This window comes from Populus trichocarpa, chromosome 5 (assembly GCF_000002775.5).
Source record: "Populus trichocarpa isolate Nisqually-1 chromosome 5, P.trichocarpa_v4.1, whole genome shotgun sequence".
NCBI lineage: Eukaryota > Viridiplantae > Streptophyta > Magnoliopsida > Malpighiales > Salicaceae > Populus > Populus trichocarpa.
This window is the reverse complement of record NC_037289.2, coordinates 2785749-2810061: the sequence shown is the minus strand read 5'-3', so window position 1 is coordinate 2810061 and position 24313 is coordinate 2785749. Positions and strand designations below refer to the sequence as shown.

At 34.0% G+C, this 24313-nt stretch overlaps 3 protein-coding genes and 1 long non-coding RNA gene across 5 annotated transcripts; 3 read left to right on the top strand and 1 right to left on the bottom strand.

Moving 5' to 3' along the window:
• The first annotated feature begins 1161 nt into the window (after positions 1 to 1161).
• LOC18098882 (uncharacterized) lies at positions 1162 to 3474 on the top strand. Its single transcript, XM_024601125.2, has 4 exons — positions 1162 to 1379; positions 1467 to 1584; positions 1659 to 1872; positions 3111 to 3474. The coding sequence occupies exons 1-4, from the start codon at positions 1228 to 1230 to the stop codon at positions 3137 to 3139; spliced, it is 513 nt and encodes a 170-aa protein (XP_024456893.1). The 5' UTR covers positions 1162 to 1227; the 3' UTR covers positions 3140 to 3474.
• Positions 3475 to 4853: 1379 nt separating this feature from the next.
• Positions 4854 to 13085, top strand: LOC18098881 (FRIGIDA-like protein 5). 2 transcript variants are annotated; one of them, XM_052452989.1, is made up of 5 exons: positions 4854 to 5275; positions 7663 to 9436; positions 10811 to 11347; positions 11916 to 12085; positions 12245 to 13085. In XM_052452989.1, exons 2-5 carry the CDS (start codon positions 7672 to 7674, stop codon positions 12854 to 12856), a joined length of 3084 nt encoding a protein of 1027 aa, XP_052308949.1. In that variant the 5' UTR covers positions 4854 to 5275; positions 7663 to 7671; the 3' UTR covers positions 12857 to 13085. The 2 variants fall into 2 exon arrangements, with proteins under 2 accessions (XP_052308949.1, XP_024457071.2); XM_024601303.2 differs by lacking the exon at positions 4854 to 5275 and adding an exon at positions 7156 to 7578.
• An 823-nt stretch (positions 13086 to 13908) lies between these two features.
• LOC127905341 (FRIGIDA-like protein 5) lies at positions 13909 to 18233 on the top strand. The gene is made up of 4 exons (XM_052452990.1): positions 13909 to 14748; positions 14875 to 15919; positions 16565 to 16737; positions 16834 to 18233. Exons 1-4 carry the CDS (start codon positions 14053 to 14055, stop codon positions 17656 to 17658), a joined length of 2739 nt encoding a protein of 912 aa, XP_052308950.1. The 5' UTR covers positions 13909 to 14052; the 3' UTR covers positions 17659 to 18233.
• Positions 18234 to 18420: 187 nt separating this feature from the next.
• On the bottom strand, positions 18421 to 21926 carry LOC112327643 (uncharacterized). The gene is made up of 2 exons (XR_002982008.2): positions 20776 to 21926; positions 18421 to 18675 (listed from the first exon to the last, which is right to left on the bottom strand). It is a non-coding gene; the product is annotated as an uncharacterized LOC112327643 (long non-coding RNA).
• Positions 21927 to 24313: the final 2387 nt, after the last annotated feature.

Here is a 24313-nt window from a genome sequence, read left to right as displayed (position 1 = left end):
TGACCTGATTTAACCTGTTAAGTCGAGTCATGAGAATAGGATAGTACCATGAAAAGCAAAATGAATCATACAGTGAAGATAAATTCTCAAACAACCCAATATTGAATGATAAGAATGAAAAAAAAATCAATTAAAAAAAAAAAAAAAAACTCGAGCCAACCTGCTTAAACTATCAAACTCATAACTTAAGTCATTAGACCGTGATAACCTCGTATAATTATTTCTTTTAATGAAACTAAATTAAAAAAAAAATATGATGTACTTAACAAATAAAGGGTAAGCGGCTGGACATGGATGACTAGCATATCTACAAAAAAAAAGGCCTGACATGTGCACAAGGCCTCTCTCTATTTTTTTTTTATATTGGAGGGTGGAAAATGCATTGTTTACCCTTTGATTTTTTCTTAAAACAAAATAGAGGATGCGTTGTCTGTGCTGATTAAGCGTTTGGTTATAAGAGAATTGCTGGAAAACTGAATAGGAGTCGATAAGTCATTTTTCAATTCTTTTTTATCCAAAAACACCCTACATACATAAATAAACTAATTCATTACTTAAACAAACCAACAAGCATTAAAATAAAAAATAAAAAATCAACTCAAATTGAAAAACCTTATAGAACTAGATTTATCTTACAGGCAAAATAAAGGTCAAATAATATCTTAATCAAACTTTTCTCATCAAATTGAACATGTTGACACCAAGACTCTCTCTCTCTCTCTCTCTTCAACCAAAACCCAACAAATCTATTTCTCCTCTCTCAACTTAATGACTGAAAAATAAAAAAAATAAAGTTGTGTATCAAAAGTGAATTTTCAAAAACTATAATGATTGAAAATGTGAACCTTTCATGACAATTTTCAAAGCAACTTATAAAACCCCCCATTATTGAAAATTAAACAAACCACTTATTTTCCTCATGTTTTTACTTAGGTTTTATGTATATGAATCTTGGTTTTTTTTTTAATAGCAAATTAGAAGTAATTAGACATCAATTTTGCCTCCAAAGCTTCAAATCAAAGAAAAAACAAATTGGATGACCAAAATGAAAAATAACACGAATAATAAAAACTGGAGTTCCTACCCAATACAACAGCCCAAATCGAGTACTTGTAACCCAAGCCCATCTATCCCTATCCTTCTGACAAAAAAAGAAGAAGAAAACAGATCAAACTGTAAATATTTTTTCATTTTAGTGAGGGCAAAGAAGAAGAAGAAAAAAAGGAAATGGGAAGAGAAGTATCGAAGAGTTGCATGGATGGTCTAGTGACAGAAATGGTGTCATCATACTGCACTCGATTTTACTCTAACAAACCAGAACTCGCTGCCCGCCGCATCGAAGCCATTGGTTATCAAGTAGGCCATCAGCTCTCGGAACGGTACGGTTCTCCCTCTTTAACACCATATCAAACCCCCCATTATTTGTTTCATTTTATTCTTGCTGATTCAATTTTGGGTTTGATTAGGTACACAATAGAACGGCCTCGTTTTACTGATCATTTGGAGGCAATTAAGTTCATATGCAAAGATTTCTGGTCTGAGTTGTTCAAGAAACAGATTGATAACTTGAAGACTAATCGTAGAGTAAGTTCTGTTAATTATTTTTATTTCTTATTTGTGGGTTTTTTTATTTTGAATATGTTTTTTTTTTCGTTTAGGGTACGTTTGTGTTGCAAGATAATAAGTTTCCATGGCTATCACGAATGTCGGGGGATGATCTATCGGTTGAGAATGGAATGGAAGATCCTGAAAGTAAAGGTGCACAAGCAATGAGCATGTATTGCTATTTTCCTTGTGGGATTATAAGGGGTGCGCTTTCGAATCTGGGGATTCCTTGTGCTGTTTCTGCTGATATTTCCAGTCTTCCCGCGTGTGAGTATGCTAGATCTTGACTACTTGTTTCGCATTTTGTTAATCAATGAAGGAATATTAAGATTTGGTGTGCATTCAAATATTAATTATGAATTATGATTAGCTTATAGGAATTTTAGCTGCTGGTGTTTTATTTATAAAGCGAAATTTGCTTGTTGAATTCCTTTTTAACAAACTTTGTTGTTGCTGAATTATTAAACCGTGGAACTGTGAGTCCATGTTGCATCTGCTATGGGATGCTTTCAAGTGGTTCCGTGGTCTTTTAGATTATATTTCCACTGGAATATTTTTACCGAAGTTCATCATTTGTTTAGCCTTCTTAATGCGATGAACTGAATTTCACAAATCCTTTTGTTCACAACAGAACAGATCAAGCAGACGAAGACACTTTTTTTCCCCTCTCCATGGCTGTTAAAGCCCCTCGTTTCTTGAACCGGAACCAACCACAGTCAAAATGTATACATCAAACACTTCTTCTCACCCTCATCCTTGTGTTGTCACTATGTGACCATCTTGTATAGATTGATATTAAGAAAATGAGAAAAAATTAAACACTCTTGTTTTTAAAAATTGATCAAAGAATGAAATTTTAATTAAATTTTGATTTTAATCTCTTATTAGGAAATTAAGAAAGGATTATGAGTAGAAATTTTGTTTTCATGATTTTAACCACAAACCAAAACCTCAGTTCATGTTGATTTTGAAATGCATGAACTGTGTCGACTTTGATTGACTGGCTTGAGACTAGCAAACAAGAGGACCTGCAGATTTGTGCCTGTATAAGTTTCGGGAGTTGCAGATTTGAGTTTTCCGTTTGGAAGGTAGAGACTGGGTGATAGTTTCTGTAGAAAAAAACCATTTTTTTGAGTTCTCACATGCAAATATGTGTAAAAATCATTCCTCTGTCAGGAATACATAATGGTGGAACTATAGAAAATGGGAATCCAGACAAGCAGAATTTTGAAGAGTGGTTTTGTTGTTCTGCTGTGATGAACTTGTTGGAGATAGAGATGATCCATCATTACTTTGTTGCATTGTTCTGAGAAAGTAGGAGAACAGAGAAATATAACCATAACCAAATTCTAGGCTGGCTTCAATTTGTTTAAGAGATGTAGGAAGTTATATAGCATGTGTCATTGTGAGCGTTGAAGTGACTGCCTCTACCGCTCTTCTTGATGAAACACTGCATTTTGAATATCTCACATTCTCACCATATCTGTGGTTATTCACATGAACAGGTTCATTTGTGATCAGTGTCAAGGCTTGATTGGCATCTCACAACAAATGCGCGTCGAAGAACGTGCTTGCCACCAAATTAGATATTTGGCTCCCCGCCTGTTTGAGAAGTTCCAAGCATCCCACAATATGTGTCCAAAGTTGCAGCAGTGGAATATTTTCAGAGGAATTCCTGGTACATGTATGTACTGGAATTCTTACTTGTATAAGGTTATGTTGATGATATTATTGTTTCATTAAATACAACCTGCTGTGCATTAAGTGATGCCATTGTTCCTGAATACTCTTTTTTACGCAGCAAGTGGTAAGTTTGAGTACTGTGGTAACTCATCAATAGCAACACCATCTGGATTTTGCTTTTTAGAAGCTGTTTGGAATTACCTTTTTCATGAAAATTTGAATTTTTTTTTAATTTTTTTATATATTTTCGAATTGTTTTGACAATGATTTGTAAAAATAAAAAAATATTTTAAAAAACAATCCCCGCTCAGACACGCAAATTGATTTTTAACAACGAACGTTTGCATCATATGCCTCATGGTATTGACAGACAGGTTCTTCGAAATTGGCAACTTCAAAGAGACTCCTTTCATATTATTTTTAGATTCCTTTTCATAGTTAGTTTTCTTAGTTCTTAGTACTTTTCCTTTTCCAAAAGAAAATTCGAAAAGGTATTAATTCAGTCGTTGAGAATGAAATGATTGTTTTATAAAAAAATAAAAAAAATCAAAATTACGATTACTATTCATAAAATATCGAGTAATAATCTGATTATAAAATATTAATTTAATTATATTTAAATTAAAAATTATCATGAAAAGAATATGTATATTAAATTTATAATAAAAATAAACTTATAACACCAACTAAACATGAAATATAGAAAAATAATTTTAATTTTTTACATTATCACAAAAATAATTATAAATAGAAAAAATTATATTGTTTATGCATTTTTTTATTTAAAAAATAGTGGACAACTTGTAAAGAAATATTATGGATAACTTCTAATATTTCATGTTTAGATAGTGTCTTGGGTTAATATTTCATCTAGCTAGCTGAGTTTAATAATTGTACTAATTTTTTGCATGCACAAATAGCAGAAAAAAATCTCAATTACTAACCAATTTAGGCCTTACACTAACCATTAAATTTTTTTTAAATTTTTTGTTATAATCTCGTCAAAATCCATTAATTTTTTTTTAATTTTTGTTATAATTTTTTTTAAGTCAAACTTCCTAATTCATAATCTATCAACAATGATATATTTCATAACTCAATTTTTAACCCCTTTTATTTTATTTTATAAAAATAATAAAACATGATAATGAAATAAATGATAAAATAAAATGAAATAAATGAGGTATAAATTGAAATTTGGGTCAAGACAATATAAATTGAAAGTTTAAGGACTTAATTGAACTTGAAATTGGTTTAATTAATGAAATCAGGGGCTTAATTGAAACAATACCAAAGTTTAGGGCTGATTCAGGTTAAAATTTCAAGAAATTAAAGTACAAGGACCATTTTATAAATGGATCTAAAATTAAGGGGTCCAATTAACATTTACCCAGGGGCTTGAGTATAAAATTTCAGACCTTCAGTGACCAAATTGAAAATAGCCATTTTAATCAAGAAAACGGCGCCGTTTCGCAGCAGCAAAGGCACCAAAACCGTTTCAAATTTCAATCATGGACCCCGTCTCCCAGCTGCTATCTTTCGCCCCCACGATGCACGAATGCTTGGCATTCTCTGGCTATAAAAGCCAGAGAAAAGGCCACGCAGGGGGGAACAAAGGAACGAACAGAAGAATACCAGGGGGAAAAACCAGAGACGAGGGAAAAACCATAAGAAAACGGGGGGGCACAGGACAGGAAATACACACAGGGGGGACGAGCTTACTGGACGAACGCGAAGGGGAGAAGAACGAAACAGGGGAGAGCTGACAAGAAACAGACCAAGAACAGGAGGTTTCACAGAGAACGAAACAGGGAGAGCGCACTGGACTGGGGGAACAAAGAAGACCACGATCAAAAATAGAGAGGGGGGCTTTTCCAGACTCAAAACAGTAACACAGGGGAGGATAATAAACAAAAAAAAAAACAGAAAGACCGAGAAGAAAGATCAGAAGAAGAGAAGAAGAAACAGAGGAGCTCCAGCAGACCAGGTAAGCCGTTCTTCTTCTCTACCCGTTTTGTAGCTTAATTCATTCAGCACTCTTCCTTTCCTTTGCATTATAATTCACTTGCTACAGTAGCTGTCTGTGAATTATAATTCACTTGCTACTGTAGCAGTGAATTATAATTAATTTGTCGATACTACTCAGCCGGGCCACTGGTTTGTAACAGTGATCAGGTTGTGTCCAGCTCAGTCCGTACTAGCTGTATTAGACCAAGCTTAATAAATAAAAAAAAAAAACAGAAAACAGCTAAGATTGGGCCGGGATGACCCAGGCCCATACAGCCCAATCTATTTTGGATCAAGGGTATACTTGATAAAACACATCCTTATATCAATCCTCTTTAATTTATTTTTCTTTGTTTTGATATCTAAACCAAACTAGCCTTTTTGTGATATCAAAAACTTTCAAAAAAATTCATGGATTTTTTTGAATTTATTTGTAGGTTTCTCGTATTTTTTTTAAATATTTTACTGTATAATTGATTTGTGGATTTTTATTGTGAAATGCAAATCCGGTATACAATATATTTTGTTCTCTTAAAAAAATACGTATGCATTGATTTAAATTTATTTTACTGGTTTATTTACTGACACCGTAATCAGGAATACCATACGTTTTTTAAGCTACGTAATATTTACCAACGTTAAAGTTATAAATATTTGTAGATGAATATTTAATGACCCTAAAATCGGGAATGTTACAGGCATACCATCATAACATAAACCAACAAATTCTTAGCAATTTAAAATAAAATCAGTAATACAATTTACTTCATGTAGAACATTTAAAAAGTGATAATATTTTTTATTTATTGTAACTAGTCCTTGATTAATTAGAATTACTAGTGATTATAATATTATGTTTCAACTTTTTAAACAACATATTTTTTATTAAAAAATAAAATACTAGAAATCAGTTCTTTCTGATTAATATTTTTAAAGCCACTGTGATGATGTAGGGTGACACAGCATAATTTCCAATGAACCTGCAACTCCATGACCAATTTCACGGGTGAAGTTACATGTAAACTGTCCACAGCAGTCCAAAGTATCATTTATGGCCCTTTTACTTGTTTTTGATAATTATTACTGATTTGTTCTGTGAAAATTCGCCTCATTCTGGATGCATGCCTCTAACTTTCTCTACCAGTCCAGCTCATGACTGTCTTCTCTTGCTAATTTTGGCACTTGGAGGTGACCTTTGGGTGCTTTCTTTTCTAGCTTAAAATTCACCTCTGCTTTTTTCGCTGATTTTGGCACTTGTATACATCTCTTTTATTAAATTAAATGTGTTTTGGGTATTTTTTATAATTACAGTTGAAAAATAACAAGTTTTTTTTTTAAAAATTATTTACGAATTAAAAAATATATATTTGGTTAAAATTGTTATGAGATAAACTTTTACTTATAAAATAAATAATGACAAACAAGTCTTTATAAATGATAAAAAAAAATATTTTAATTTTTACAAAACCAAAAATTAAAGTTCAATTATAAGTAAAGTTTAGTGAAAAAATATTTATTTAACCAGATAATTTTTATCTCTAGTTGGTAAAAAGCAAAGCTACTATAAATACCAAATAGTATCCAAGTGCATGGTGATTATCATGGTATTATGCTAACCTCATTAGGTTAATAATCATTTGATGAATTATTTTTATTAAAATAATAATATATATATTTTTAAATAATTATAGTTGATTTTATCAAATTTTAATTGAGTTTTGATAACCGATTCAATCAGATCATTTATATTTCACGAATAATATTTTTTTTAATTTAATTTTTAATTTAAAACTTCATTCAGGTTAGATTTCGAATTACGACAGCATATAATGTTTGACATAATTTTTATTTTTGTTTTTAAATGTTTTTTAAGAATATTTTTTATCTTAAAAAATAATAAATTAATATTTTTTTAGTATTATCTATAATTTTAAAATATTAATATAAAAAATAAAAAAAATTCAAACAAAAATTTATTTATATCACAATCTCAAATATACATTTGCTTTTTCTTATAAATTTTATTAACACCTTGAAAAGAACAAAGCTCCAAGTTTCTGTAAAAATGGAAAATGTCAAGCATATTTAATGTAATCCACTCTTTAAATAGATATCTTAACCACTGTTAAAACTTAAAGACTCCAAGCATACACCTGTACTCAAAGAAGTGAAGAACCTTGAAACTTTTCAAAACCTTGAACTTAATGCCACTTCCTCTGCCTCTACCTCTGCCTGGCTCCTTCCTCTCACCATCCTAGGGTTTACACAGAGGTTGTCACAAAGGTTTGTGCTTTGTTGTTTCTTTATTTACATTTTACATAAATGTCATAAAATATATCATGGGGTTCTTTTTATAAAATATTACAGGTTCTTTAAATGGAGGATGCAATGGATGATTTAAAACTGGTTGACATCAAGAAAGAGAGTTTGCATAAATGTCTCGATCAACTGCATGCACAAGCCTCTTCAATTCTTTCATTCACTCTTGAATGGAAAGATTTGGAGGCTCATTGTGAATCCTCGAAGGCTTTTTTTTTAAGGAAAATGGAAGAACTTGCCTTGCTTGAGAAGAAAAATGTTGAAATGTTGAAAGTGGTTGAGGAACGTGAGGAGAAGTTTGAAATTAAGGCCAAAAAATATGAGGAGTGTATTTCTGAGCTGCAAAATAAGGAAAAACAGTTGGGTTTGGTGAAAAATTGGATTCAAGAATGTGATTTGGAGTTGAAAACTCGGCGGGAGGAATTAAATATGGTTCGACAAGAGGTTGAGGATTGTAATGTGGTGCTCAGTGTGAAAAAAGAGGAATTGAGGTTGGTGCAGACACAGATTGAATCGAAGGAGAGGGATTTGGGTTCGTTGGAAAAGTTACTTGAAGAGCATTGTAGGGAGATTTTTGAGAAAGATGAGAAATTGGGATCTTTACAGAAGTCGGTCGAGGAACGTTTGAAGGAGCTTGAATTCAATGAGAAGGAGGTAGAAAGGGTGAGAAAGTTGATAGCGAATTGTGACCGTGATCTTGAGTTCAAACAGAAGGAGTTACGAAATGTCAGGAACTTGATCAATGATTGTAATAAGGAGCTTTCGTCAAAGGAGATGGATTTGAAAATGTTGCAGGTGAGGAGTTCTGCTAAATTTGTTTCAAACAAGGACGAACTAGATGGAATAAAAAAATCAATTGAGTGCTCGAAGGAGCTTGATTTGAAAAAGAAGGAGCTGGACAAAACTAAAGAATTGATCCAGGAATGCGTAAAAGAGCTTGATTCTGAAGAGAGGGAACTGAGTCTAATAAAGAAATCAATTGAGGAGAGCTCAAAAGATTTTGATTCGAGACAGAACCATCTTGGATCAATCAGTGTGTTGATTGATGAATATACAGAAGAACTTGAAGCCAAAGAGAAGCAACATGATGCAGTGAAGAAGTCTATCAGTGTGCGCTCTGCAGAGCTCAAATCAAAAGAAACAGAGTTGAGGTCGATTGAAGATTCTATCAAAGAGCTCTCAGCAAAGCTTCAACAAAAAGAGGAGAAATTGGATTCAGCTCGACAACATGTGAAACATTGTGCCAGAAAAATTGAATCAAAAGAGGAGGAGCTCAATAAAATCAAAGGAAGAATGAACACATATGTTAAAGAGCTTGAATCGAGAGAGAGGGAGTTTAATGCTATTCAACTGTCCATTGAATACCGAAGTGAGGAACTTAAAGGGAAGGAGAGGCAACTGAAATCAGTCCAACTATCGATAGGAGAATGTGAGAAAGAGCTGAAAGCAATGAAGGAACAGAAAAATTCCATCCAAAAATTAATTTTAGAATGCTCTGAGGAGCTCCAATCAAAAGAGAAGAACCTTATTTTGGCAAGAGAATCTCTCAGAGAATGCTGTGATGATCTCGAATTGAAGAAGGTGCAGCTCGATTCAATTCAAAGATCTTCCCATGAGTCCAACAAAAAGTCTGAAGAAAAAGAGAAATATCTCAATTCACTAGAAAAAACATTAGACGAACGCTTGAAAAATCTTGGAGTGAAGGAGATGCAGTTCGAAGAACGTGTCAATGAGATTGAATTGAAAGAGCAACAATTGCGTTTAATGCAACAATCAGTAGAAAAATACCGTAAAGAAGTGGAGTTGAAAGAGCAGCAATTAGGTAACATCCTTAATTTATAGAGTGCCTTTTCTCCTTTATTGTGAACCTGATGGTTGATCTAGTTATCTGCATTGCACAACTAACTGTTGTTTGTGATTCGTTAACTTCACATTCAGTTCAATACATCTATTTTTGTGTCTACATATTTCTTTAGAATTCTTTTAAGGCTTATGATTATTTTCCCCCCCTTCATTTGAACTTGGTGCTGTGCCTACCAGTTTCAATGGTGCAGTCCTTTCATTAATGTTCATACTCGTTGGTCTCCTATCCTTTTTCTTTTAGCAAGTCAGCAATTGTGTTGCTGAGACCTGGATTGTTGACTCTATTTTTTTTTTCCTGGTTCCAAGGCCTGGTTTAATGCTCTCCTCTCACTGGTATTTCCTCCCTCCAGTCTAGTTTCTCTCAATTTTGGGGCAGCTTGCTGATGATTTCTCAGAATTCTACTTTGGTATCGGTAGAGATTAAGTTTGGTTCGATATTCGTAGTTCCATTTGTTGCTTCATTCTTTCACCCGGTTGCTGCCAATGTTCGTACTATTTCATGGAGCTTCTTTGATCTTGGAAGACTTGTTCCAAGCCAACAATCTTGTTTCATTTCCTGATGTACTTTGCTTGATGGTTTCCTTTTTTGCTTCTGGATTATGTTTTTTTGGCTACTAACTTTATTGCTCTATATCTCTACTCTAGTTACCTCTCTTAGTAAAATGATTCATGATTCACAAAAAAAAAAAAGTTTGAGTTAGCAGCCGACTACCCCATCATTAGAGTAGCTTCAGCAGAACTTCAATGACTTGTCGGGACTTGCTGTAGTTCTGCTTCCTCTACTTGTTATTGCAGAATCATCTGTCTGTGATTGTTAATGTTCTTCTTGGGACTTATCTTTTGTAGTCGCATCTCCCTTCTTCCTTTTATTGATCACTACTTCCTTAGACACAAGCAGGGTGTCTTGAGAAATCCCGGGTCTGACTGTAGGGAAATTGGTTGGTTAGGCAGGGGCCTATGTTCTGCTTTAAGGTGCTAGGGCCTAGGAAGAAAGGGAAAAAATTCTCTCGCGACATTGTCATGCATAATCCTGAAATTTAGTATTTTCACAAGCTGTCTGTATTGATACCACGGTATCCTAAAAACTTATTAATTTCTGATTTTGTTTTTTCAAAAATTCATTTTGTAAGCATAAGCATTCCTAGGTCTTGCACTATGGGCACACTGCTTTAGTTATTTTATCAGTTCTGCCGGTACTGCCTAAAAATTGTCTAAGCAATTGTAGCGCATGACAAATACATATAATTTATGTCTGAACCTGATATGTTTTCTTAGTAACGGTGTCTGATCCTGATCTAATTATTAATAATGGTTTCATCTGTCCCTTGCTTAGGTAGCAACATCCTTTCTTCGCATGTAAGGGTTGACCAAACTGAAAATGTTAGAAATCCAAAACATGCGTCATCTTCAGCTTTCCAATTTAATGCCACCACCAGCGAGAGGAGTTCACCAGTGGTAAATGTTTGTGTAAGCGAACATGATCTGATGCACCATGGAGTTTCAGCTGAACCAGCAAAGGTTGTTTTGGATATTGTTCAGAATTGGAAGAAAGGAGTGACAGGATTTGATGCAAGTGTGAACAGGGATAATGTTGTTCTATTGGAGCAGCTAATGAAAGTTTCGCCAAAAATAAGTCCTCAGGTGAAAGAAGCTGCAACCAAGCTGGCGGTTCTATGGGAAAAAAATATAAGATTGGAGACCGAGGATTCCATGGAGGTTTTGATGTTTTTGCTGTTTTTGGCTGTATATGGATTGGTTTCTTGTTTTAGCAGAGACCGAATTTTAAGACTTGTTAGAGTCATTGCTCAGCAAAAACAGGCTCCTGAAATATTCAAGGCCCTCGGTTTTGCAGATAAAGATCTGGCTCCGGGTAAGTTTACAGACTCTTCACTGCTAACGAATATAGCTATCTGGTCACAGATTGATTTCCTTCGGAACCAGTATTTCTATCTTTGTAGTTTGAAATAGGCTTGCGCATAATATAATTGCATTAATCCTATACCTATTTGTATTTTTTTTTTGTTGCTTAGCAATGTCCTGAACCTTAGACCTTCTTGTAGCCTTCTTTCTGATGGAAACCTTAGATAACATGACCTTGCCATCAATATGACATGCCCGTATCAAGGCTCCCCAAGTATTTGTGCTGTTTTTCTTTGATTTTAGATTGCCATTCTGATGCATTACTAAAGGTATTTATCTTGGAATGATGTCTGATTAAACAGTGGAAGGATTTTCTTCTAGATGACTTTTTCTGCCTGTTGGCTCCATGTAATAAACTATTTTTTGAAGCTCATCTGAAGTTATTCATTGACATAGTTTAAGATGAGTTCTGTATAATCAGCCTCAAATGCAGGCCAAAAATCTGATTCAGCAATGTCCTATTTCCTGTGGCCTGGAGGCTGCAATTTTATTTTACCAGATCTTTTTTTTTATTGCAGCTTTTATTGAGAATCTTATTGAAGAGAAGCAATATGTGGCTGCTGCTAGATTTAGTCTTGCATTTGAGCTTGTCAGCAGATATCCACCAGAAGTCATCTTGGGAAAAGGCGTGGATGCAATGAATGGTGCCTCGGCCTCCACGGGAAGAAATAATTCAAATGAAGCACAGGCATGTATATTCTACCGCATCCTTGTATTATCATCTGTTTCCTAGTCAGTGATCCTATTCTCTTTACACACAAACACACACTTGTGCGTGCACAAACAAACATGCAAATCTGCTCTCGAGTAGCATGGAAAGCATATTGACAGTGGGACATTGCTGCAGTGCAAGGCCATTGACAAAGCAATATCTGCTCTAAGTTCTATTTTGGAACTTGTAGCAGATTACAAATATGAATCCAAATATGTGACTGGGGACATTATTCGTTCCATTTCTTACCTGGAAAAGAAAAGGGAAGGCTGGACACGCTCTCTGCAAGCTCCTAACTCCGTGGATCAACCACAACCGCAAGGCAGAAACTATCGAACAGCTGGCATTTCTTGCCCTGCTGATCAGCCAACTTCTGCTCGCGTTGTCCAACCACAGCTACTGAATCCAAACCTCTGGAATCAACTGCAACAACAAGATATGCGTTTTAGGTCTGATTTTCTGGTTGATATTCCTGGAGTAAGGAATCAGTCCGCTTGTGCTCCCATTATGCAACCACATCTACACAACTCAAACTTCCAGGACCAAGAACAACTGCAAAATAACAATAAGCGTCCAAGGATAGATCTGTTAGCTGATAGACCACAAGTTACTCAAGATGTTGCAGCTTATGGAGGTGCAACGCAGTTTTTCACTGCTACAAACCACTTTGGAGCCTCAGACTTGAATGCTCAACAATCAAATATTGCTGGAAGACACAACTGGTACCCCACCTGGCAACAGCGCTGATAGGTCATCCCTGTCACCGGCCTGTACATAGTGGTGCATAGAACCGTGCTCATGTATTCTGTCACTAGATCCCTTCTCTTGCTTTTGTCCATATTAGAACCCGTGCTAATCATCCTGCAATGCCTTACCTAGGTTAATTTAAGCTGTTTTTTTAACTTTTGATTCCAAGAAAAGTTTATGTTTGGTTAGAAATACATTACCACTAAAATCAAAAGTTTATTACGAAATTCACTCAAGATTTTAATTTAATTAAAAGTTAAAGACTGATTTGAGTCATTTTTATCAAATACATTTCTAATTTAAAGTCATTTTAACTATTTTTGTCATAAATCATTTATAAAAAACAACTTATGAATTATGATTTAAAATCACTCATAAATAATCCTTAATTGACTTTTAATTAGGACTCTTAATTAGGGATGGCTTAAAATCTGAACATGGTAGATATTAACTTGAATGATTATACAAATAATTAATTTGAATTATTGACTTGAATTAATTTAATTTTTATTATTATATCTGAAAATTGAAAATAAAAAATAAAAAATTATAAAAAATATGAGAATATAAATAAAAGTAAAAGAGAGAAGAAAGGGGGATTTTTAACATTATTTAAGTAAAATGTATATAAGATTGAGTTAACTAAGCCATGTCGGCTCTAGATATTTTCTTTTTAAAATATTATTTTAATAAAAATAATTTATTAGGATTAACTTGGATTTGGTATAAATAAATAATTTTTCAATGCTATACTATCCAATTCTATTCAGATATTATTATGATTCTATTATTATAATAATATCATTTATGATAAATCAATTATTATAGAAACAAATACAGATCAAATTCTATTGGCTTTGGGGGGAAAATTCATAAATTTTCACGTAGAATATTCTCCTCTTAAAATACATTATTTCAGTCTTTATTCACATGACAGTGGGACCATATGGACCCTACTTATTAAATTGGGTCATCATGGGCCCACGTTTTACTAGCCCGGCCCAATTATAATCCCATAATCCATAAATAACAGCCTGTCGCTTTATTCTTTCCCTCATGGCCTCCCTCTAACAGGTTTCCGTCTCCTTTGCTGACTCCTGGAAACCGACGCCAAAGAGGAAAATTTTTACTTATAAAAACCCTAAAAGAAAGCAAATATCTTCCCGTTTCCTTTGTTTTTTTTCTTTCTTTCAACAATGGAGGAGAAAGTTTCGAACGAGTTGAAAAAAGGTGAGTTAAAGCAAGAAATAGTACGCAAAACTATGAACGAACTTCAAGAAAAAGCTTCTTCTGTTCTGTTACTTTGTTTACAATGGAAGGAATTGGAGGATCACTTTGACTCCATCAGGGGTTTGATCCAGGCGGAGAAGGAAGAGGTTGAGAGGAAGGAGAGAGTGGTTAGGGAGAGGGAGAGGGAAGTCGGAGTGAAAGAGAAGAGAGTGGAGGAGTTGGTTAATGAAGTTACGTTGAAAGATCAGGACTTTAAGGATTGGAGAAGAGAGCTTGAGTTGAAAGAAATAAATTTTGGGCAGAAAGTCAGAGAAAGGTATGATGAAATTGAGTTGAAGGAGAAGAAAGTCGAGGAAGAGTTCAGAGAAGTTGCATTGAGAGAAGAGAGGGCGGAGAAGAGATTTAAAGAGGCTGAAGAGAAGGAGAGGAGGGTCGGAGAGTTGTTTAAGGAAGTTAGGGTGAAAGATGACGAGTTTAGGGAATGGAGAAAAAGGGTTGAGTTGAAGGAGAAGGAACTTGAGTTGAAAGGTAGGGGGGTTGAGGAGAGGATTAAAGAGATTAGATTGAAAGATAGGAAGGTTGAGGAGAGTCTTAACGAGCTTGGATTCAAAGATAGGAAGGTTGAGGAGAGGATTAAAGAGATTGGATTGAAAGATAAGAAGGTTGAGGAGAGGCTTAAAGAGATTGGATTCAAAGATAGGAAGCTTGGGGAGAGGCTTAAAGAGGTTGGATTGAAAGATAGGATGGTTGAGGAGAGGCTTAAAGAGCTTGGATCCAAAGATAGGAAGGTTGAGGAGAGGCTTAAAGAGATTGGATCCAAAGATAGGAAGGTTGGGGAGAGGCTTAAAGAGGTTGGATGGAAAGATAGGATGGTTGAGGAGAGGCTTAAAGAGGTTGGATTGAAAGATAGGAAGGTTGAGGAGAGGCTTAAAGAGGTTGGATTGAAAGGTAGGGAGGTTGAGGAGAGGGTTAAAGAGATTGCATTGATGGAGAAGAATGTTGGCAAAAGGAGCGAGGAAGTTGAATTGAATAGGAGGAAATTAGAGGAAGGATTTAGAGAACTTGAGTTGAAAAGTAGGGAGGTTGAGGAGATAATTAAAGGGGTTGAGTTGAAGGAGAAGGAATTGGAGGAACGGTGTAGGGGGTTTGATTTGAAAGGGAAGCAAATTGAAGAGGTTCAGTTGAAGGAGAAGGAACTAGAAGAGAGGTTACGGGAAGTTGAATTCGAAAATAAGAAGTGCTTGGAGCGAATTAAGGAGTTTGAGTTGAAGGAGAAACAAGTTGCTGATGCTTGTAATGCCCGTGTTAAGTCGGAGACAGTAGATTATTCTATAGATGCTAACCTACATTTTTCAGTGAAAATGGATGGAAAGGCATTGCAAATTTTATTAAATAAGCGTTGTAAACATGATGAGAAGATGAAGAATGAGGTATCTATTGCTTTGGGACTTTCCTCGGATCCTGCAAAGCTGGTTTTGGATGCAATGGAAGGGTTTCACCCACCCCATTTGAGGGAGGGTGATGTGGAGTTCAAAGAGGTTGTTGTGAAAAGAAGTTGCAATCTTTTGCTTGAGCAATTAACGAAAATATCCCCAACAATCAAACCCCATGTGAGAAAAGAAGCAACGAAACTTGCCTTTCTTTGGATGATAATGATGACAGTGGATGGTCAACACAATTTGGATGTTTTGGGTTTTTTTAATCTCTTGGCTGCTTATGGACTGGCCTCTGCTTTTGATTCAGATGAGCTCATAAGCCGTTTGGTGATTATTGCTCGAAATAGGCAGACTCCTGAATTCTTGCGTGTCCTTGAACTAGGAGATAAAATTCCTGGTAAGTTTGTAATCCTAGTGCTCAGTATGATTTTTTTGCTTTCTTCTGTGTCTATAATTTAGTAATCCTTTTTCTGCACTACCGTGCTATTAATGAATCATAACTATTCTATATTTGGTATTGGCAGAAACTTGTATGTGATTAAATTTATAGTTTATTTCACATCTCAATATTCTGTAATGTAAATACAAGATAGTGGAAAATCATGGAAATTCTTAAAAAAGTTGGTCGTTTTTGAAGCTTTCTTTGGTGGTAGTTTATTTCACATCTCAATATTGCATGGAGAATGCACTACATATATACCCTGTGTTTGGAGCAGAAATGCATGTAACTGCAATTAAAGGCCTATTTTAGTGTTCAGCTTATAGTCATTTGTTACGGTGTTGTCAAGAGTGGTAAAGGTCAAGGATAATCTTCTGCTAGTGCTAGCATCACTTGTCAATTTTTAAGCATCGTATAGCCAAATTAGCCTTGGGAAATCCACTTAAATCCATGGCTTGAAGCACACCAGTTTTTCCTTTCAATTTAGCCCTTGACTTCTTTAATGCCTGGTGAAAATTAATTGATTCGATTCTCTTTCAATTATTTTTTTCATTTGAAATATCTACTGGAGCGTGTAACTATTCTTTTGCATGCATATAACAGGTTTTATTCAAAATCTAATCTTAAAGAATCAGCCAATGGAAGCTATCAGATTCATTTATGCATTTGAGATGGTTAATCAGTTCCCACCTGGACCTATCTTGAGGGATTACTTAAGTGGTTCCAAGATTGCAGCCAGAAAAATTAAGAGGAGGAGCAAATCAATTGAAGGACTGGTATGTTTTGCTGGCTTTCTCCTTCAATATGTCAATCTCTTCTCTTGTGTAGGATCCAACTGTTATTATATGCTCACACTTAAAACTTGCTAACAGGTTGAGTCTGTAAAGAGAAGAGTAGCTGACCTAATGGTTGTACTGAAATGCATTGAAGATTACAAGCTTGAAACTGTATTCTCACCAGATACCCTCAAGCAACAAATAAAAGATGTCGAAAGACAACTTTCAATTAGGAAAACAAAGTTACCAAACCTGGGCAGCAATTCTCCTCAGCCTAATCTGAGTGAGAAGAAACGTTTGGCCCCAAAAGCTGCTGCTTCTGCCTCTGTCCTCGCATCCAAATCTGTCTCTGCCACTAAACCTGCTCTCAATTCCACGATGGCTGCCTGTACTGCTACCTCAACTGCTCCCATCACAGTCACCTCTCTTGCCCCAACTACTTCCGCTATTGCTAATCCAGTCGTCCCTATCATTGTCACTTCTCCCTCCACAACAGCTGCAGCCGCTGTTACCCCAATAGCAGTTGCCTCTCGCCCCACTATCCGAAGTGCAGTTGTCTCCCCCTCCTCAAGCAGTGCGTCACCTTCTGGCTCAATCCCCAAGACCGAACCACAATACCAGGGCGGAAATAAACGCTGTCAAGCGCAGTACCAGGGCAGTGATAAGCACCCGCACCCTCAAGAACAACACCAGAGTGGAAATAAGCGCCCTCGGATTGCTAAATCACCAGAGGTTCCTCTAAGAACACCATCACTTCAAAACACTGGCTTTGCACAGTCGGTGCCTGTCCCTCATCTGCGAGCAGAAGGTCCTTTTATAAATCAAAATCCATCTGGCGGGCACTACAATTGTCCTGGTTATCGCCCACCAAACCCACATATGAGCTCCCATTATAATTATGGATATCCATATTATCATTAGAACACATTTGGAAAACCTGGCTATGACAGTGCTGCCCCCTTTCAGCGGCCATAGAATGTTACATGAAACTCTTGATGACATGGGGCTGGTTAAAGTGGGTGAAGAATTTCTTAAAATCATCACGGTAGTCAACAAACATCCGAGTAAAGCTTGAAGCAAATTAGCAATTTAGTGACAATTCCTTTTGGTATTCCAGTAGCTTATAGCTAGTTAACCTTATATTCTAGGACTTTGATGCCTTTGCTCAAAGATTCCAACGTGCCAAGAAGATTAAACTTTTTGCAGGTGTGGTTCCACATAATGTTAATAGTTATTTTTTGCCTTGTATGGTAGTCTTATCTGCTGCACAGCTTGGTGTATATAATCGGCTTAATGGTCTGGTTACCTTGGAGATTTGGGATAACAAATGCAAGAGCCTGTCTTTTCTTGCTATTGTTCTTCGGTTTTCAAATTTTCATGTCTTTTCTCCTTCGGTTCTCTAGGACAATTTTACCCCATCTGTCAGGAATTCGATATTGTTTGATCTACTTGTATTAGAATTTTATTTAGTCTGAACTCATCAGCTGGACAATCTAGTATCACTGCATATCAGCCTATAAACCCACCTATGAACTCCTTTATAATGCTGTAAATCCTTGTTGTCATTGGAGCATACATGGACCACCTGATTATGATAACCCGATGCCTCGGAGACCACCAGGTGAATTGCCCGCGCGATGCCTCGGATTCTAACACGAAAGAAGATGATAGGACTGAATAAAATGAAATAAAAAAAACTTGGTAAGCATTGAGAATAAACTGATCAGCCATACGGAATAGGTTATTAGCACGATGTCTTAACAATTCAAAAAAGGTGGAGAATTAAGCATCTCGGGTGCTAATTATGGTTGCAATACCAGCACAACATCAGTATTTGTAACTGATACAACAAAATAAGCCGTAAGGAACGAAAGCGAAACATCTGCAAGTGGTTAGTGAAGGAATCTGATGTTGGAACAGCAGGGGCTACACGAAGAACTGCAAAAAAAGAAGAAAGAAAGTGCATGAAATCCTGACGGATCTGCTCGAAAACTTCATTTACAACACAGTTACTTCATTAGCTGTCTCGCTCTCCTTTTTTTCGCACACAAAGTTATACAATGTCCCGCAGAAGCTAAAGTCTTCAAGAAAATATTAGATCCATAAAACTATATTGTGTTAAACTTTCATGTTAATTAAAGTTCAGTAACATATTATTTAAATTAGTTGAAGTTGTTGTTATTGCTTTGATAAATTTGTCTTCAAAGTGTTCTTTCTTAACTATTTTCGATCCAATCAATCCAGACCTGTAATGGGTTAATTGTGGATATCAAAAAGAGATTAAACGAGGTTTATTTAGGCTCTAAACTTGTACATGAGCTTGAGCTATAAGAGATTAAAGAATTGAAATACATATTTTACAAGAATTCCAGGTCCCACATGAACTTGATGTTGCAGCATTTAAGGAGATCTTTTTCTTGGATTTCTTTTTCTTGTATTGCAGGTATTTCTAGCACATTAAGGAGATAGAGAAGGTAATATAAGGAAGTAAATTCTAGCAATCAAAACAAATTGTTCTAATTGAATTTCTACACTAAAATTTTTGACGAAACACCACTCAAGAGAGTTAGAGATTTTGGCTATATGGAGAAATTCTAACATGAAAACTTTGTTTTTATTATTCATATTTATTTATTTGATGTTGAATAATTATTTTTAATAAGGTTTTGTTCTAGTTATTAGATATTATTTAAGGATTTATTCATTATTGAACTTATGTTAATTAATTCTTAATTTGGGTCCATTGGCTTGCAATCTAAAAGTAATCAATTACAGTTATTTAGAGGAGATTATATAATGTTTTTGGATATGTAAATATTGACAGCTTGGTGATAATAACAGTAAGTTTTTTCTTTTTTATTATTTGTGGTAAAATATCATTTGTTTGCAAGGAAAAAGATCGTATATCTGATTTATCGAAAATTAACCAGTTTTGTAGTGTCATTTCTACATTTTAGGTTTTTAGGTATAAGGTTATATATGAGCTCAAGTTTTTTTTAATACTCTTGGTTATTAGATATAGGTTACTTCTAGGTCAGAGTTTTATCAAATTTACTTTTTCTATCTTTTTAGTTTGTATTTTATCTTTATTGAGGCTAACTTGACAATGTGATTAAGAGTTCTGCATAAAAAATAAAAATAGTCGAGGCAAGTAAAAATTGTCAGAAAAACCAAAAATAAAAAAAAAACAAAATAGCAAAAAGAGCAAAGCCAAATTAAAAACTGCAAAAAAGATATATAACACAACAACAAAAGTAAAAAAAAAAGAAGAAGAGCATAACAATCAACACACGACAATGGGATAAGAAAGAATAATAGGAACCTTCCAATAAAAGACAGTAATTGGAATCCAGGTAGAGCTAAACTAGTACTGATTAAGAGAGAGAAACAAAAATACCTTACGAATCGGAGCGACATAACCATCTAGGTGGTGACCCAGTGGTAAAAGCTTGGGATCAAGAGGTTTGCTTCCTCTGTGGTCTCAGGTTCGAGCCTTGTGGTTGCTTATATGATGGCCACTAGAGGCTTACATGGTTGTTAACTTCAGGACCCGTAGAATTAGTCGAGGTACGCGCAAGCTGGCCCGGACACCCACGTTAAACTAAAAAAAAAAAAAAGAGAAAATAATAATGAGAAAAAAAGAAAAAAAAGAGAGGAAATTGCGTAAGAACTTATCCTCAAGTCTCCCAAATAGACTCAAACATACACAACCCTAAAAAAACCAAAAACTAAACTGAAAATTAGACGTGATTGTTATGGCAGACATGACAACTACTCATCCTATAATGAATTGACATAACATGGCAAGGATGTACTTCACAGAAACTAAAAAAACAAAGCAAAACCAAGCTAAAAATCAAGCATAGCCACACCTAACTACATGAAGACCATACCTAGACATGTCTTGATGTACAGTACTGGATTCACCCAGCTCTTTAGTTTTTTTTTATATATATTCTCAGATGGACTTCTTAGTTCTTAGGACCCTTTTCCATGTTCTATAAGCTAAAACGATATGGAGTTGAAGAAAGTGCACACCTTTCTCCATCTCTTGATCTCGAGCCTCATATACCAGCTTAATATTGCTCTGCTTAGACTTTCATGGAAAAAGTGTACCGATGTTGACTTTGGTTCATTATTGATGCCCTTCGTTCATCACGGCTAGCTCTTGCATTCTTTTATGCAGGCATGGTATAGCCTTTGATGCTTTTTATATATACAAGGAGGATGACCTTGGTTAATCTTTTCCTTTCAATATTCGAAGACATGATTTCAGCCTTTGAATATTTATGTCAGCCGCGCCCTGGTGCCATTCATGTTTGACACTAACAATTTGCTCTTGACACGGGATAATTAACTCGCTTGGTATAGATTGCTCCTTACTTTTGGAAAAATGGCTTTCACTCTGCTATTCACCTGATCACACCTTGCCTTTTGTCAGTGTCTACGGACTCTTTTGCTGGCATTCACTGCCTCTATATGTATTTTAGTTCACCTTATAATTAAGCACTTTCTTAATTTCCTGAGCTTTCTTTTGAGATTGTTTAACATATCAAACGGTGGCAATATCAGCATATATAGCACAGTTACGTTATTTAACATCTGCATATGCTTGTTGCGAGTCATTCTCATTGCCTAAATCTCCAGCGACAACAACAAAAAAAAAAAACTCTACGTGGCTTACATGTTTTTCCTTGTATATTTTCAGCCAAAGGTTTTATCAGCAATTAATTACTATGTTTTCATGTTTTTGTTATTTTTTATATGTAAAAAACACTACTAAAACTCATAAGCAAAGTTCATCACGATGAAAATTAAGCGCACAACGAAAATCAGGCATGCACATGCAAATTTCACCAAAAAACAAATTGACGATTTAAAAACAACATCAACACATTAAAGAATCTTGGGATGAAATTTTTTTGGGAAGTTGAAATAAATGTGAGGAAACCTTGGGAAAATTTTGGGGATTTCTATAATTGGAGAAACTCGTGGTTCATGGGAGTGAAGAGCTGTTGCACAGCTGCTGTCCTGGAGAAGCTTATTGCAGAAGCTACTGTCTCAGGTCTGTGATCCAGGCTCAAGTGAAGGGAGTTCTTTTATGAAATTTTTCTGAGGTTATCTCCAGTACGTGAGGAAGCTTAGGTAAAAATTTCGGAATTTTTGAAGCTGAGTAAGGTTGTGTTTTCAGGGGTGGTTCTGTCACTTCTTGGCCGCACTCGTTCCTCTCCGTTTATCTGTTCATTTCATGGTTTCCTACTCATCCCACTACATAATGCCTTCATTGTATTTTTTCTTCTTTTAACTTTAGTCCCTCTCTTTCTTCTTCTTTCATCCACTTTGCTCACAAAATTTTTGTTTTCTCTTGTTTTTTTCTTTTTCTTTTTCTTTTTCTTTTTCTTTTTCTATTTTTTTAATTTCTGATTTTTTTTTACTTTTAATTTTTTTGTTTTCGTAAATATGAAAAAACAGGCAAATGGATTGAAAATAATTGGCCGAATCTCGTTGAAAATACATTTTTTTTTTTGCATTTTTTGAAATCATATTGAAAAACAGTGTCAATATCGGTAGAAGACAATGTTTTTCAAGTGACGGAGAGCGGTGGAGGTTGATGATTTTTTGTTTTTTAAAAGTGTTTTTAATAAAATTTAAATTTTTTTATTTTTTTTCTTGTTTTAAATTAAATTATTTTTTTTATTTTTAGATATTTTAATGTGTTGATATAAAAAAAAATTAAAAATTAAAAAATATTATTTTAATATATTTCTAAATAAAAAATATTTTAAAAAACTACTCCAATTAAGAAACCGTTTTGCACCATGTTCTCAAAAAATTTAATTTTTTTTGCTAAAATTTCATATATTTTATATGTTTTGAATCGTTTTGATGTGTTGATGTTAAAAATAATTTTTAAAAATTAAAAAAATATTATTAACATACATTTCAGCACGAAAAATTATTTAAAAAACATTCATAACCACGTTTCTAAACATTCTCTAAATATATTATTAATCTATCTTCATCTGCGACAGAGGGAATCTTTCCCCATGCTTCCCCCTCTTACTATTTATTTCTCTGCCTTTTTTTCAAACTTTAGCCAATAACTTTTGCTTGTTTTTTCATGGTAGGTGGAGTTAGTTGTCTTTTTATTTATTTTATTTTTTTTTTTTGGATTGGGATCAAAGAGATGGCTGGCTTTTATTTGTCAATGAGAGAGGGAGAGAGAGAGACGGACATGTTTTTGTCATTGAAAATTAAAGGAGTGGGGAGTCTGTCATTGAAAAATAATAATAATAATAAAAAAGCTGTTTCGAGGGGTGTTTTCTACTGTTTTTAAAAAATATTTTTAGTTCGAAAAAATATTAAATTAATATTTTTTATTACTTTAATATATTAATATTTAAAATAAAAAAATCTAAAAACAATTATTTTAAAACATTTTATATAAAAAATTTATTTTAAAAAATACCTTACACTACATACCTACAACAATCTCAAATATTTTGAGGTAATATTTGTTTTTGTGATGGCATTGTATTTTTTAAAAAATTAAATGTTTTTGCTATAAATTAATTTATTTTAGTATTTTTGAATTATATTTTGATTTGCTGATGTCTCATATTGAAAATTAAAATATTATTATTTTAATAAATTTTTAAATATAAAACAATTTAAAATTATTATAATATAAAATACTATTTTAATGTTTAAAAAGAAGTGGGTGTTGTTGTTTTTCAATTATTTCTCCTCCCTCAATTATTTAATGGCACTCCCTCCATCATTTTATCAAAGTCTTCCTTTTTCGTCTTTTTAGATTCTGTCCCCTCCTTTCGCTTTCGGTTGTTAATCAAAAGAAAATGGCTCCTCCCTTGGATAATTCTGTGAGCGTGTTGAGCAGTGGAGTTGAACTACGTTTATGAAAAAATTTAATTTTTTTTATATTTTTAGATTATTTTAATATAATAATATTAAAAATATTTTTTAAAAAATATATATTATTTTAATATATTTTACAAATTCATACATAACTTTTAACACGCTTACAAGCAACCATTTACTTTCTGCTTTCTCAATCATTTCCACATGCCAAAGTCCTGAGCTGTTAAATACACTGATTACATATAGTCTATGTAAGCACGTGCACGTGCACGTGCACGTGCCAGCTGACACTAACTAAATGTACTTGCACTTAGTGCGTTTATCATTTGTCTTTTCTTTTAATTTTGATTTATATTGAAAAATAACGTCAACATTAATTTAATAAAAAAACAAAAATCAAAAATCAAAATTATGTTGTTTAAATTTTTTATTTAAAAAAAATTTGAATCTTTCAATCTGGTAAATTGCATTTAAAGAGCCTTCTGGGAATGTTATAAATTTTGTTTTTCAAAAAATTCTTTATTTGATAATATATTAATTTTTTTTATAAAATTGTTTTTTGATATTAGTATATTAAAATAATTTAAAATTATTAAAAGAATAATAATTTTAAAAAATAAAAAATATTTTTTAAAAAATTTAAAAAATCGCAAAGCAGGGGCCATATACGGGGTATTATTAAGGTTTTCCTAACACA

Coding starts and splice junctions, on each gene's coding strand:
- LOC18098882 (XM_024601125.2), top strand. CDS start 1,228: ATGGGAAGAGAAGTATCGAAGAGTTGCATGGATGGTCTAGTGACAGAA. Junction 1,585..1,658: donor ACTTGAAGACTAATCGTAGA/GTAAGTTCTGTT, acceptor TTTTTCGTTTAG/GGTACGTTTGTGTTGCAAGA. Junction 1,873..3,110: donor TATTTCCAGTCTTCCCGCGT/GTGAGTATGCTA, acceptor TCACATGAACAG/GTTCATTTGTGATCAGTGTC.
- LOC18098881 (XM_052452989.1), top strand. CDS start 7,672: ATGGAGGATGCAATGGATGATTTAAAACTGGTTGACATCAAGAAAGAG. Junction 9,437..10,810: donor GTTGAAAGAGCAGCAATTAG/GTAACATCCTTA, acceptor TCCCTTGCTTAG/GTAGCAACATCCTTTCTTCG. Junction 12,086..12,244: donor ATAATTCAAATGAAGCACAG/GCATGTATATTC, acceptor ACATTGCTGCAG/TGCAAGGCCATTGACAAAGC.
- LOC127905341 (XM_052452990.1), top strand. CDS start 14,053: ATGGAGGAGAAAGTTTCGAACGAGTTGAAAAAAGGTGAGTTAAAGCAA. Junction 15,920..16,564: donor ACTAGGAGATAAAATTCCTG/GTAAGTTTGTAA, acceptor TGCATATAACAG/GTTTTATTCAAAATCTAATC. Junction 16,738..16,833: donor GCAAATCAATTGAAGGACTG/GTATGTTTTGCT, acceptor ACTTGCTAACAG/GTTGAGTCTGTAAAGAGAAG.